General features: G+C 30.9%; 1 protein-coding gene across 1 annotated transcript; it reads right to left on the minus strand.

The window, feature by feature from the left end:
- Window positions 1-11411: 11411 nt before the first annotated feature.
- On the minus strand, window positions 11412-12278 carry LOC137816046 (ethylene-responsive transcription factor ESR1). The gene has a single exon (XM_068619148.2). The coding sequence runs from the start codon at window positions 12184-12186 to the stop codon at window positions 11710-11712; it is 477 nt and encodes a 158-aa protein (XP_068475249.1). The 5' UTR covers window positions 12187-12278; the 3' UTR covers window positions 11412-11709.

Here is a 12278-nt window from a genome sequence, read left to right on the forward strand (position 1 = left end):
AACCACCAATATGAAAAAGGTAGATCTTCGGGTCGGGGACAATCCCAGAATTCGATATCGGATATCAATTGATCAATTACGAAATGTGATAAGATGAAAAGGATAATGAGATTAGATTGTATGAAAAATTAAGTAATACACTTTTAATTAAGATTATGCATATTATTTATGACTGAATAGTAACAAGATCTATTATAATTACTTTATATTTTAATTAAGATTATGCATATTATTTATGACTGAATAGTAACAAGATCTATTATAATTACTTTATATAGACACAACACACAAAATAAAGATTCTAATAATATTATTAGTCGGATAATCTTTTATAAATACATTTTTTTATAAAAAAAATTAAAATATGGTTTTTCGGTTAGGTTGGACAATGTTGTTTTCAATACCATTTTAGAGACTGACAAGAAGATATTGATTGGTGAATTTCTTAAATAAGAAATTAGGGTAGGTGTTTGGAGTTGTGATAGTTTAAAAAGTCATGTCCCCAATGATTTTAACTTGGTTTTTTAAAGTTTAACTGAGATATTATTAAAAAGGATGTGGTGTTGGCGGTGAATGATTTCGCGACCAACGGTAAATGGTCCAGGGAATCTAATGCGTCATTTTTATGCCTAATCCCAAAAGTTGTCAATCCTCAACAGCTCAACGAGTTTATACCCATTTCGTTATTTGGTTGCTTATATAAAATTATTTCAAAAGCGTTGTTTTTACGTTTGAAGAAGATGATTAGCAAAGTTATTGACCTTAGATAGTCGACTTTTTTTGAATGAAGGGATTTGCTGGATAGTGTGTTAGTAGCCAATGAGATTTTGGAAGAAGTAAAAAGTGAGAAGAAGAGTTGTGTTTTTTTCAAAGTTGATTATGAGAAGGCTTACGACTCAGTCAGTTGGGAGTTTATTTCTTATATGCTAGAAAGGTTAGGTTTCTGTGGTAAATGAATTTTTTGGATAAATGGTTGCTTAAAATATGCTTCTGTGTCAGTGCTCGTGAATGAAAATCCTACTAAGGAATTTTTTCCTAAGAAGGGGCTACGTTAAGGTGATTCGTTAACTTCGATTTTGTTTCTTATAGTGGCAGAAGGATTGGCAAGGGTCTCAAGATTGATAAGGTGATTCGTTAGCTCCAATTTTGTTTATATAGTTTTTCAGTGACCATACCAACTTAAGTGTGTAACTTCATTCAATATTATTCCGTGATATTTATACAAAGATATGAAAATAATATAAATTACTATTAGAAAATTATTAAATAAAAATTAATTTTAAAGATAAAAAAATAAAAAATTATTATATTAATTAAATTAAATATTATTTTAAAGATTAAAAATATTATTAATATTTAAATTAGTTTTTATTATTAATAAATAATTTCTAAATTAATATTTAACTACTAAAATTTTAGTTATTAGTCTTTATATTTATCATTTGTGAAATATTTAATATACTATTAATATTAAATTAAAAAAAAATATTTATTGTATTTTAACTATAAAAGATATAAACAAATGAATCACATTAAATTCAACCCATACTTGTTAAGTTTTATAATTAAAATTTGGCATAATTATTATATCTCTTATTAAATTTTTGTATATATAAATATTATAAATAGTTTATATATAAATAAATATTTAAAATCAAATAAACTAATATTTTAAAAGTTATAAACAATGTTAAAATACATTAAAAGTTATAATAAAACATATAACTATATATTTGATATACATATAAAACATTACACTAATTAATATATATATATATATATATATATTATAATCATGTGACACTTCTAAGTTGGCGTTGAATTATTAAAATATTTTAAAAATAAAATTTTATTATATGTCTGAAAAATAAGAACAAACACAAGATATGATATGACAGTGGAATTGTGTTTTTAAAAATATTTGTTTTTCACAATCACATACGATGAATTCATATCTTAATTAACAAAATGAAAGATTTATAATTTTTGCAACTTTAGTTCTAACAATTCATCATTTGTGCAAATAACACGCAATATATAGAGATAAAGGAGAAGGTTTACATAATACTTTTATATTGGTTCATCTATTGTAATAAACCATGTCTAGTTCTTGATTAATCAGTTCCACTAAGCATAATACCACTCTGAAGTATAGATGATTACTCTTTGATTAAGTCACTCCTAGCCAACACTTCCTATTCTTGACATCAGGTAGTGTTGGTTCAACTAAGTATTCTTGACAGAAGTTACTCCTGATTTAACTAAGTATTCTTAACACAAGTCACTCTTCACTTAACCACTAAATATTTTTTTCACAATTCACTCATGGTTTAAGAATATTACAAAGTCTAAGTGATCAATAGATCACTGTCTTTTGCTCATTAAAGAGTGTAACATCTTTCAACATATACAAAGATTTAAATTTTCTCTACTAGTATATATGTTGTGGGAATGAACACATACAATGTTTTTAGAAAGCTTTAGGGTGCATAATACTTTTACATAGTTTCAACACTTGCAAATTGTGACTCACTTCTTTATTCTTCTCTTATTAGCATGTCTTCTTACATGCTTGAAAAAAGTTGTTGTTATATTCCCTTTTCTGCCTGTTGAGAAACTTTGCATGTGTTCTTCTTTTTTATATCGTCTGATGAACTTTTATGTTGAAAAGCATTAAATGCAAGACATGCAATATTAATATCTCTTCTCTTCTTCTGATATGACCTAACTTTACAAGAAGCTGACCACGAACCTAAAGGACTATTAAAGGCTAGTCAAACATCTCAGTGAAGACACATGGCCCCACTATCCATCAGAAGATCCTCAGGAGAAGAACAACCGGCCATGGGCCAGAGTATCAATTATTTTTCTTCTAGTATTTTTAAGACAAGTTTAATTTGTAATCAATTAGGGTCACATTCGCCCAATTAGAAGAAGAATAAGCTAGCTTAGGTTTCTATAAACCCTAGTTTATAAAAGATCACCCATGTGTTCACCTTTAACCTAAATTCTAGAAGAATCTCCCATGTGCTCACATTTGACCTAGTTTCTAGAAGCTTGTAGTTGTTTACGCTCCTACCCTTCCTCTCTTCCTCTCCAAGGTACTCATACAATAAATAGGGTGTCTTCCCTATTGTAAATCACATTGAATTTTGAAGTAAAGAAACTCTTTTTGAGTGAGTCTAGAGTGTTCCTATATTTTCTTTGAGTCTTATCTTGGCAGAGATAGTTGCAAGTGGCGACTCCATCCTCACTCATCTTGGAGCTTCCTCCTCTAAATGTCGTGATTCCTCTTCATTTCTTTCCACTTCCTGAGCTTCCTCTACTCTTTACTCTTTTCTCGTCCATTCCGCCATTACTATTCATTTATTTTGTTCATTATCTCTTTAATTGTTCTGCCATTTTATCTTCCTTTTCATTCTGATTTATTCATTCCTTTGTCTTGCTTTAATTTTTTCAATCATCATCATCATCTTAGTAATTGTGTTTCTCTTTGGCATTTTTTAAGAGAACTTTCACACTTACTTAACCACTTGGTTAAGTTCATGTCCATTGGCAATCTTCACTGAGTTTCACCTATCATTGGTAATCAAAATCATAATCTAAGCAAAAACATCTAAAATGTGCAATTCTAAAATCAACTCACATCATGTGGTATTCTGAGCATGGTTATTTTGTGCTTAAATTTTTTTGAGTTGATTTCTATTTTACAATTTCAGCACATTTCAATTATGTCTTTATTTTCTAACACTTTAAATTCTTTGTCATTTCAATTCAGCCTTTAAATTCCCTGTCATTTCAATTTAGTCTTTAAATTCCTTATCGTTTACAATTCAACTTTTTATTCATTAAGCAATTTAAATTATGCTTTTGAATTCTTTGTGTCATTTAAATTTTTCATTTCTTTTTTCTTGAGTCATTTTATTCTTAGTGTTTTAGGAGTCTTAATTTCATTCGGCTTATTTTGATTTTAATTGTGAATAACTAAAAACAAATTAGAAGTTGTTTGAGTAGTGGTTGATTTAATTCCAAACATAGAATGCAAGTGTTCATATGAATTGAATCCCAATCAATGATCACTTTCAAATTGAAAAGGGAATTAAAAATAAGCAATAAAGAAAGAATACGAAAATTTTGAATCCATAAAAACAATGAAAAGTTAAGTGCATTCACATTTCAAAATTCAAATTGCTATTCTATTTGTGTGGTAATTTTTTTTACACACCCCCTCACGCTGAGGCTACCAACTCGTGCGTGGAGATATATGTTATGGGTGGTCCGATAACGGTCCGATAGCGGGTGGCCTGATAAACCCAACCAATTCTCGCTAAGATGGGCTCAAAAATGGTTCTGCAATCTCCGTGGATCCAATGCTATGTCAGGGCCGAGTAACCGTGAGGTATATCAATCATATGCCGAATGGGAAAACACCCTGTGGGCTTTAAGCCTAACTTAATCTCATAAAATTGACTTATAAGGTGAGGTTTGCACCCACTTATATACAATGAAATGTCATCATTTCTAGTCGATGTGGGATCTCTCCAACATATCCTTCTTGCTTTGACAATTTCTAAAACATAAAATTTCATAGTTAAAGTCTAAGTAAGTGTCTTTGAGTCTTAAAAATACTTTTGTTGTTTGTCTTGTTTAAAGTTTTGTCTTCTTATTGATTCAACTTTTGTTTAACTTTCTTTCTTTAATTTTTTTCTTCCTTATTTTTAAATTTTCTTAAATTGTATGGAGTCATTTTTGAGTGAGTGATTAGAGTTTTCACAAGCTTTTGAAACCTTCATTTTGAGTGAACTTAATCTTATTTCATCTTTTTCTCAAAATTATGTTTATATATTAAATTTTATTCTATAATTATAAATTTTATAGAATTACATATAACTCGAGTAATTTGAGTGATAAGTTTTAATTTTAGATTCTAATTTCCATTTATTTTAAAAATTACGCTTTTATACAACCACCAAATCCCCTAAATCAACACCTCAACCATAATCAAAATTCTGACTTTCAAATCTGCACTTCCGCATTGCTCAAAACCTCGTGCTGAACCAGTTTCCTCACACCAGTAAACTTCTCCATTAAACTTTAGAAATCTAAATAATCTTTTCAATTCACATTCTCTTCTGTTTTACTCTAATTTTCTTCTTTTTGTATTTTATCTGGAGTTAGTATAACCAGATATCAAATAATTTAAACATGAACTTGTTTTTAAACCTTTAGATTAAATCTTATATTAATTCTTTATTCGTAGTGAAATATCTTTTCCCGTGGTCACATATCTTTAAACCATGCTATTGCTGATCGAAAAAAAAAAAAATCTTTAAACCATGCTAACATTGATTTCATGTATTTGTCAAATCATGTTCAACACGGATCCTAGAAGACAAAGCTGAAATTATTCCTATTTTGATTTCAAATTTCTGCATTATTAACTCCATAATTTGTATTAATTATGGCTATTTGTTGGTTTTAATTATGTTTCTTATCCAATTCGCATTATTAGTAACACTTTTAATTAATAATGCATACAAATTAAAATAATTTGTCTATTCTTTTAATAAAATTTTAGCTCATTAAAGTAATCAAAATGACTTTGATAATAATAAATTGGGAAGAGTATTGATTACTAAATGTCGGTCGTATGCGACTAAAATTAGTTTCATCCATTAATTGATTTGCGATTAGGTTTTTTACCACAAAATGAATTGGTCTTTTTCGGACCAATTTATTTATTTATTTTGCGACTGTAATTTTTGGTCTTTAAATTGAATTTTCTTTTTTCTTTTTTCATGACCCCTATAAAATAATAATGAATAAATTTTTCGAAAATCCTGATAAAGAAAGTGTAGAATTTGGTTACCAGCCTGGAAACCATAAAGCAAAAGTCATTCTTTTTCTTCATTTTACTATAAATTGTTCAAGCATTTTGTAACGTGGCTACGACTTATGTCATTGCATCATGATGATAATAAACAATAAACTTGTTATTTCTATAATTTTTTGAGAAAAATAGTTTTAGTGTCAATATTGTGGGTCTATGCTGGATGAAGTAAAATAAATTAGAAGATAATGGAATAAATTGAAATAGATTAAAAGTATCGTTTTGTTGTTTAGTCTATAGAAAACATTTTTTTTACAATGTTGCTCTGTTGCACTTCAAATTAAGAGAAGAGTTATCGTAGGTTAATAATCCAACAATAAATTGTTTCAAATTATAAATGTTAAAAGTAAAAAATACATTTTACTGAAATGTAGATTCATCTAGCAAGATAATTTTTTTTTTAAGTTGAAAACTGATATGTTTTAAATTATAGAGTCCTTCAAGTAATTTTTTATCTTTAAAAAAATAAAAATAAAAATAAAAACTCAACTTAACAATGAATGGGGTGGATCATCTTTTACCTTTTTTAAAGACAAATAATAAATCAACTTTGTCATCTGTGTAAAGAAAAAGTCAACGACATGGACCCTATTGAAGTAGAAGCAGACACTGTTCACCCAAGGCGCAAGATAGGGTAAAGGCCTGGCAGTAGTCAAAGCACTTTGGTACAAGTTTTACACTTGGCGATAATTCATTGGTCTATCTTACTACCAACGGCTACATTGTGTCTGCGTGGGCCCACCTCTTCAACCGTTCCAACAACCACAAAATTATTGACCATCACTTTTGTGTCACTTTCTCCAGAATACACAAAAATACTAATGTTTACTTAATTTAAGTAATATTTATGTTTTTTTCAAATTACATGCTATCAATTATATATCAGGTCGAATAAGTGCATTTGAAAATTAAATGAAAACAAAGTCACAAAAAGTTATCTTAATGTTTTGTTTCCGTGTTTCTTATAAAAATAGATAAAGATTGATAATATGTTGAGAAGAGAGAAACAATTTTAACTATATGAAATTTTTTAAAATTGTATTGATAACAGTAATGATATAGTTTATTTTAATTTTTAGTTTTCAAAGTAATATTTTTAATAAATAAATAAATAGTTTTTTTCGTAAAAGAAACTTTTAGAATTTATAAAAAATATTCTAACTCGCTTAGTCCGGCTCCATATATGCCAACACGGTGAGGTGAGTTGACTCGCTGGTCTGCATAAATAAAAAGATAATTATTTTTTTTTTCTGTTTAAAAAATCATTCCTTACCTATCCATTATTACAGTGACATTTATTTTATTTTATTTTAAAAAATTGAATTTAATACTTAAAAAAAGAAATATTTTATTTTAATCATCTAAAAAAAGTTAATATTGTGACAATGAATTTAATTTTAAGTAAAATTTTAATTTTAAAATTTGTTAATAAAAAATAATATAAAGAAAAAATTTTAATAAGATAAAAGATTAGTCATCTTCCTTATAATATTTTGTAACAAAACTTTGATAAGATATTCTGATAATTTTTTTTTTTATATATATATATATATATAAATATACAAAATAAAACTTTAATTATTTTTAATGAAGCCTTCTAACAACCCATACTTAAATTTTATTATATATTTTTTTATTAAATGAATTAAAACACAAATTAAATATTAATTTTTCAACAGCAAACTGTCTCCTATATGGAACAACGAAAAGTAAAATAAACTCGCATTCCTTTTATGCGCAGGCCAACCCAAGTCACATTTTGTGAAAATGGGAGAGTCCACATTGTCACCCTACTTAGTTGTAATAAAAAAATAATAATATTCAATGCCAAAGAAGCTATAAGAAAATAATATCAAATCCAAAGTGGTGCAATGCCAGTGGTTACTTAACTGCTTGAGTCTATTGGGTTAGAATTTCATTCTTTTTGTCTTATTAGTTTAGGGAATTTCTTTTCACACCACACGGTTTCCTCCTCTTACCTCATAAATATTAAAATATGTTCTTATAGTTGGAAGGCTTGAGCAATCTGGAATGAGCTTTCAGGTTTGAAGGTCACTTCTAAATTCAACAATTTGAAATGAATTTTTGAAAAAACTTCAAATTATAAAATTAATCAAAAATTGACTTTTAAATAGTACAATATAAAATAGATTTTTAGAATAATTTCTGGATTGTTACCATTAGAAGTGACTTCTAGATCTAAAAAATTATTTCAGATTACACAGTCAAAAATTATTATAAAAATATATTTTGAATTATATAATTTGAATTTTTTTTTTAAATTAACTTTTAAATTATATAATAAAAATAGTTTTAAATCCGAAAGTCACTTTCAGATTCGATAATTTATAAACTATCCTTCTCAAATGAATTCTACTATTCAGGAAATTATCAGATCATGTAATCTGGAAGAGAGAACAACTGAGACAAGGAAAGTTAATACATAAGGTTAATTTTGTCTTTTAAACACCTCCACTAGGTGCAGGAGAAAAGCATGGGGTAAAAAAGAAATTCCCTATAGCGTATCTCCATAGTCTCTGTACACAAAAAGGGCCTAGCCCAAAATTGAAAGCCTAGAATAGAAAGAAACGAGACAATTGCTTCCTGCACCATATCACTACACCCAATCATAGGAGAAAAAACGAAAATACCCTTAAAAAAAATGGGGTACATATAAAATTACATTCCAAACCCCCTTTTCTTGAACACAATAATCTCTTCCAGATAAATTTTTCCGGAATATATTATTTTTCAATTCCAAATTTTTTTATCCGGAATGGGATTTTGATTTTTTTTTCCAGATTTTTATATCCAGACCACAAAAATCTCTTCCATATCTATTTTTCTGGAATGCATTATTTTCAATTCTGGATTTTCATTTCTGAAATAAAGGATATTTTTGGAATTTTTGAAATAATTTTGGGTTGGGTGCAGTGAGCATTTGCCAAGAAAGGATTGGAGATATGTTTTATCTTGAAAAAAATGAAAGCACTTTCTTTGTCAATAATATTTTCAAAAAACGCATTTAAAACAAACAGAATTATTATTAGAAGACTACATAGCAATCTTTCTTTGTAACTATTTTTAGTAAGGTATTCTCTTTTAACTATTTTTCTCGTCTATAATATCCAATGTCACTTGGATCATACATACGATAAATGTTCTTTGCAGAGACTTTGCGAAAATTAACTTAAACATAACAATAAATATTATGTTTGAAACCTAATTGATTCTACAGATTCAAGATTTTAGATTCGACCATTTTCCTAGCTTGAATCCCATTCATTGTACAATAACATGTACGTGAAAGAAAACTAAGGAAACAACCGTAAAAGCTTTTTCTCTTTTTTAAAAAGAGTAAATGTATACTAGAAAGGTCAATGGAAGATTAGATCTGACCTCACGACTCCTTAAAACATATTTGTTTCATCATTGATTTTTTTTATATTGATGGTATGTTCTTCTATCTCGACGTTTGTTTAATTATACTTTGATATTTGTTGACTTGTGTTTATGAACATATATTGACGTTCGTCAATCTTGAAAATGGCAAAGCCTATTTCAATAAATTAAGGTTGAAGTAATAGACTGAGGTCAAGAAAAAAATTGGCAAGAAAGTTGTTAAGAACTTGTGTCGGTTCAAGCTATCTTGGTTGCTCACTTGTTTCCCTTAACAAATCCTAAGAAAAACTGAAAGGATAAAGTCCGAGTGAATTTGACCCATTTGCACTCAGACAAGTTGTCTTCCAGTCGCTCCCCGAAAAAGATTTATTGGACTTCCGACATCGGTGCAAGTTCCACCGGTTACGATTTCTGAGGCCACGACATGCATTTGGCCAAGAGAGTCTTAGTCAGTTTGAACGTTATTCGGGGGGGCATGCTTCTATGGGTCTTTCCAGCTACAATGTTTACAGATTGGATCGCCTGCATGTGTCTCTTCTGGGAAGAGCACATTATCCCTCCTGCAAATCCACCTGAGATAATGTTGATAACACCATTTAAGGGTGCGCCTTGGTCGTGGTCTCGGCTACCTTCTCTATGCTTGAGGCACCTCCTTTAATGATCTTCCCAATTGTTGGGTACCCTTGACGGGGAATGCGGCTCTCTTTCATAATCTCTTATGACGAATCAATGAAGGTGCCTACTTATACTAGCTCTTCTATCTTGTCCAGGACCACACATTCTTTTGTGGAATGACCATAGTTACAGTGATAGCAATAATGCTTTGTATGATTGGCATTAGTTGGTGTATGAGTCTTCCTCAAGAACTCATGCCCAATCCGTATTTAACGGTGTGTATTGTATGAAACATTGAGGTTAAGGTAGCTCTTTCTATCTTCGTGGAGGTGGAAGCGCCTTCCTTCTCCAACAACCTATCGCCGTTGTCGTCTAGTATTCTTACCTTGTTACGAAACTCCTTAGCTCTTAGCTCTTTGGGTTGCATAAACTTAGCAGAGCGGCGACCATGTGGTAAGAACAGTTGGGAAGAATACCGGAACTGCCCAAAAAGTGTCTCGGGGTTCCTCGAAGGATACTACAACTGTCCTGTTGCTCTTGAGATTTTATCTCATTTCAACATTTTACATCCTCAAAGTATTTATCTCCTCCACATTCTTTCTCTTAAGTGCTTTTAGCTCTTTCTAAATTATAGCATCGTTGATCTAACTGGATCATCTTGATGGTTCTCGACTTCTTTCGAAATGTCTCTGTCATTACCTATCAAGTTTAGTGTGGTTATCATTTGGGTTATTCGAAAGGTCTTCTCCAACCCTTCCGACTCCACAGTAGTCACCAAAATGTTTACACTATGCTGCTTTTATTTTTTTGGTTTTCTAAATTTTTTATTAATATGTAGAATATATATTAAAGGTTAAAGATTAATTATCTTTTAATTTTTTATGCTTTTATATTTACAATTTATAGTGATTGCATTATTAGATGTGTGAATTACTATAATAGACCGAAATAAGCATGTGTTCTCTTAATTTTGATTTTAGTGTATCTTACTTATTATTTAAGTATAATACTTATTAATAATGTGATTGTATTGTCGAAAGGCCGATCTTGACATCTCGAATACTGAAATAGTACATTGAACCTCAGACGCGACTAAAGTACATACTTGAGAAAAGACGATCAGTATTTAAAAGAAAAATATATTTCTTTTGCTATGCGAAGTGTTGGAGTCTCGTACAATATGCCATTTCTTTGCAACGGCGACATGTGTTGTCAGTCCCGTACAGTTTCCTTTTATTTTTTATTTTTCCATTTTTCTGAAAATGTTCTGCCTGCCCATGTTTATAAGTTATTACCTTAATTGGATTTTGAGAAAAACCAAAGCAGCTTTCACTTAATTTACCGTTCCTCACACAGAATGAACCAAAGTCATGTGACTGAAAAACAACTGATACGCAGCTTTCTGCAACAAAATTCATTCATGCACAATGACTCTCCACCCATTGTGTAAATCAGAAGTGATTAATTTCAAGGCTTACGGTGCTGAAAGAAGGACCCAAAAAGCTTAGACTTTAAAGTTCGATATACCATATAACCTGGAATAGCATATGCAACTGTACGTATTAACATAAGTTTCCAAGGATGCAACAGACGACAAACAAACAGTAAAATCAACGTTAAACATATCCCCAGCTGGTTTCTACCGCAATAATCAAAATGTTGCTCAAAAACCTATAACCTGAACTGTACAACATCACAACAATGGCCATGTAGCACCCAAAATAATTCATAAAAAAAATCAAAAGAAAATATATAAACGAAAAACACTAGGCCATAGTCGCCAACATCATCCGCCGGCAGCTTTAGAAGAGTGGCGCCGGCAGATTAAGGTCGAACAAAAACGGCTTCTTATCCTCCTCCTTGGTAACCACAAAACCCGCAATGTTCTCCAACTTGTAACCCTTGTACTCCGACCTCACCGGCGCTCCGGAAGCTGCTTCCGTAGTGAAAAACAAAGGCAGACCCCAGAACTCGACCGGTCTGGCGAGTCGATCATGGGCTTGGGCCTGGGACTCAGGGGCAGCGAGCACCGGGGGAGCAACAACGTAGGTGAAGTTGGTTTTGGCCTTGGGACCTCGGAGCGTTCTGGCTGCGGTGTCGTAGGCCCTGGCGGCTTCCTCGGCGGTGTCGAAGGTTCCGAGCCACTTTCGGGTCTTTTTCCAAGGATCGCGGATCTCGGCGGCGAAACGGCCCCAGGGACGCTTGCGAACGCCTCTGAAATGGACCTCTCTGGGCGGCGGCGGAGAGTGTTTGTGGATTGGAAGCGCGTGGGCAGGCATTGGAGAGGAGTGAGTGGGTGAGAATGGGACGAGATGGAAAGAACTTTGTATATAAATAGGAGTGGGGACAGTCTGGGGTTTCGCCGACAGCT

Source organism: Phaseolus vulgaris, chromosome 1, assembly GCF_051622355.1.
Source record: "Phaseolus vulgaris cultivar YP4 chromosome 1, ASM5162235v1, whole genome shotgun sequence".
Taxonomy (NCBI): domain Eukaryota; kingdom Viridiplantae; phylum Streptophyta; class Magnoliopsida; order Fabales; family Fabaceae; genus Phaseolus; species Phaseolus vulgaris.